General features: G+C 35.4%; 1 protein-coding gene across 6 annotated transcripts in view; it reads right to left on the reverse strand.

Annotated features, from left to right (window-relative positions):
* The window catches only part of LOC107667761 (protein CASC3), an 18,260-nt gene that overhangs the window by 3,647 nt on the left and 11,679 nt on the right, over positions 1-2,934 (reverse strand). Inside the window, exon 13 of one of the 6 annotated variants that reach the window (XM_016459486.1) lies at positions 521-556. The exons of the other annotated variants lie outside the window; for them this stretch is intronic. Within the exon in view, the coding sequence (XP_016314972.1) occupies positions 548-556 (9 nt within the window). The 3' untranslated portion in view covers positions 521-547. Of the gene's footprint in view, positions 1-520; positions 557-2,934 lie in introns of those variants that run through there. 6 annotated transcript variants of the gene reach the window in all.

The raw sequence follows: 2,934 nt of genomic DNA on the forward strand, positions 1-2,934 counted from the left end.
TTAATGTAACATGGCAAAGATGAATGCACTTTTGGAAGTTGAATGTAAGGGAAATGTCATTTTGGAATTTCTGTAGTTTAATGTGATATTGTTGTTCATGATGAATTTTTTTTTTTATTGTTGTAATTAATTTATAGCATTAACAAGATGACCCGTCTAATTCATTTTGGGAGCGATGACTGATTGAATGTATTTTTAGTCCAGTGCCTCTGTGAAAGGCGTAGGACCAAGAAATGTTCATCCAATCAAAACACTCGGTCCGAGCGTTTTAATTGGCTTTCCTACCTGCCTGTCAATGTATGTATTAGCATACCTCTGCGCACCCGGTTCGCGCAGACAGGATACGTCATCATCATTAAGTTAAGTGGTCTAAATGTATTTGTCTGTATTTATATATTCTGTGGAAGGCGTAGGACAAAGAAATGTTCATCCAATCAAAACGCTCGGTTCGAGCGTTTTAATTGGCTTTCATACCGGCCTGTCAACGTATGTATTAGCATACCTCTGCGCACCCGGTTCGTGCAGACAGGATACGTCATCAGCACGTTCACGCACGCTGTGCAGACAAAGCGAGAATGGCAGACAAACATCAACAACCTGATCTTCCTTCCTGGTATTGTAGTACTTTTAAAGTTTTGTCACTGGTGAATAACATGATGTAGCCCAGCGGTTCCCAACTCCAGTCCTCGCCCCCCCACCCCGCTCTGCATATTTTGCATGTTTCGCTTAGTTAACACACCCGATTCAGATAACTAGCTCGTTAGAAGTGAGTTACGTGCATGAACTGTGTTCCGATCGATATGATCCCTACACAGTGTTCATTGCTCCCTACTCGCTGAGCAGGGGAAATCCGTTGAAGTTTACTTCACTTCGGAACATTCATTCATTTCCAGGATCTCCTACTGCACCTTTAAATGCCTGATCTCTTAACATGTGAATTGGTCATTTAAAAAAAAAATTAAAAATTATATAAAAGCAATATATATGTAAACTGTATTTATTAAAATATTGGCTGACACAAAATGCTCTTAGCTCTTAAGTTATGGTCGATAACTGACAAAATGGTCATTAATAAATCAATTAAATAATAAAAATTTTACCTAAAATATATATTGTTTTTAAGTGCAACAAGTGAATTTAGACATCACAACATTATAATGCACAGTATGAAAATAGATATTTATTTTGAGATTTGCTAAAGATTACTTTAACAGTGTTAAACTGTTAGTATTTAAAGTGATAGTTCACCCAAAAATGAAAATTTTATGTTTATCTGCTTACCCCTAGGGCAGGGGTAGGCAAGTTCGGTCCTAGAGAGCTGCAGTCCTGCAGAGTTCAGCTCCAACCCTGAAAACAAAACTCACCTGCCTATAGCCTTAGTAATCCTGAAGAAAATGATTAGCTTGTTCAGGTGTGTTTGATTACGGTTGGAGCGGCTCTCTAAGACCCAACTTGCCTACCACTGGACTAGGCAATGGAACAATGCATTAAAGTAAATATGACTGTAAAATTAGTGTCATGGGGATGTTATGATTTCAATGACCGCTACTGAAGACACTATATAATCCTGTGAACCATTTATATGAAAGGGATTCAGAGCAGGAGAGCATTTGGATTAGTAAGAGTGAAAGGTATATACTATATAGTATATATTTGACATATGGAAGGGACTGCGACATACAAATATTATGGAGATGTTATGAATGGTCATGAAGGACTGGACAAGGTTACTAAGGAAACTTAGACATACAGGAACTCCTGCTTGGCTGTGCTGGTAGGTGAGGTTGGAAAATCCTCTAGTCTGCCAGTGAGAGAGGCAGAAAAAACAACAACAAAAAGATGACAGATAGAGAGAAGAGAGGAGAGTAGAGAGCAGGAAGGTAGAAGAGGGAAAGTTATCCACAGAGAAAACATTTCAAAAGTGTCATATAAGCTGTGATAAATCTGTACTCGTAAAAATATATTTGTGGAAAGAGAGAACACCTGAAAAAAAAAACAGATCCAAGAATAACTTTAAAATAACTTTAAAATATGGTAATCACAGAGAGTATGCAAGGATTAAAGTGCATTTTAAGTACATTACAAGGGCTGCTTGAACAGGATTTTACATTTTCTAAATCTAGGCTGTTGTGGGTCGTTTCCAGTGTAGTGCTATGGAGTTTCTAAACTGTGTTTGAGTAGTTTTTAGCTTGCTACCATGCGGTTTCTAAAAACACAGTGAAGTATCTGTGACACGCTGGTCATTAAATGCACTATCGTTCAAAAATCTGGGTTCAGATTATTATATTATATATATATTATAATATTATATATAATATTATTTGGCAAGCATGCATTCATTTGATAAAAAGTGGGAGTGCAAACAAAGATTTCTAAATGCATGATTGATGCATGAATAAATGCAGTATTGATAAGAAATGCTTCTTGAGCACCAAATCAGCATATTAGAATGATTTCTGAAGGATCACGTGGACTAACAGGAATAAATTACACTTTACAATAACATGGACTGGAATTGGGAACCGCTGATGTAGCATTTTCCAGGATCTCCTACTGCACCTTTAAATGCCTGATCTCTTAACATGTGAATTGGTCATTTAAAAAAAAAATTATATTCTCTTGAAAAGCAATATATATGTAAACTGTATTTATTAAAATATTGGCTGACACAAAATGCTCTTAAATATTTTGTTATGGTCGATAACTGACAAAATGGTCATTAATAAATCAATTAAATAATAAAAATTTTACCTAAAATATATATTGTTTTTAAGTGCAACAAGTGAATTTAGACATCACAACATTATAATGCACAGTATGAAAATAGATATTTATTTTGAGATTTGCTAAAGATTACTTTAACAGTGTTAAACTGTTAGTATTTAAAGTGATAGTTCACCCAAAAATGAAAATTTTATGTTTATCTGCTTACCC

This window comes from Sinocyclocheilus anshuiensis, unplaced genomic scaffold, assembly GCF_001515605.1.
Source record: "Sinocyclocheilus anshuiensis isolate Anshui unplaced genomic scaffold, SAMN03320099.WGS_v1.1 scaffold1563, whole genome shotgun sequence".
Taxonomy (NCBI): Eukaryota; Metazoa; Chordata; class Actinopteri; order Cypriniformes; family Cyprinidae; genus Sinocyclocheilus; species Sinocyclocheilus anshuiensis.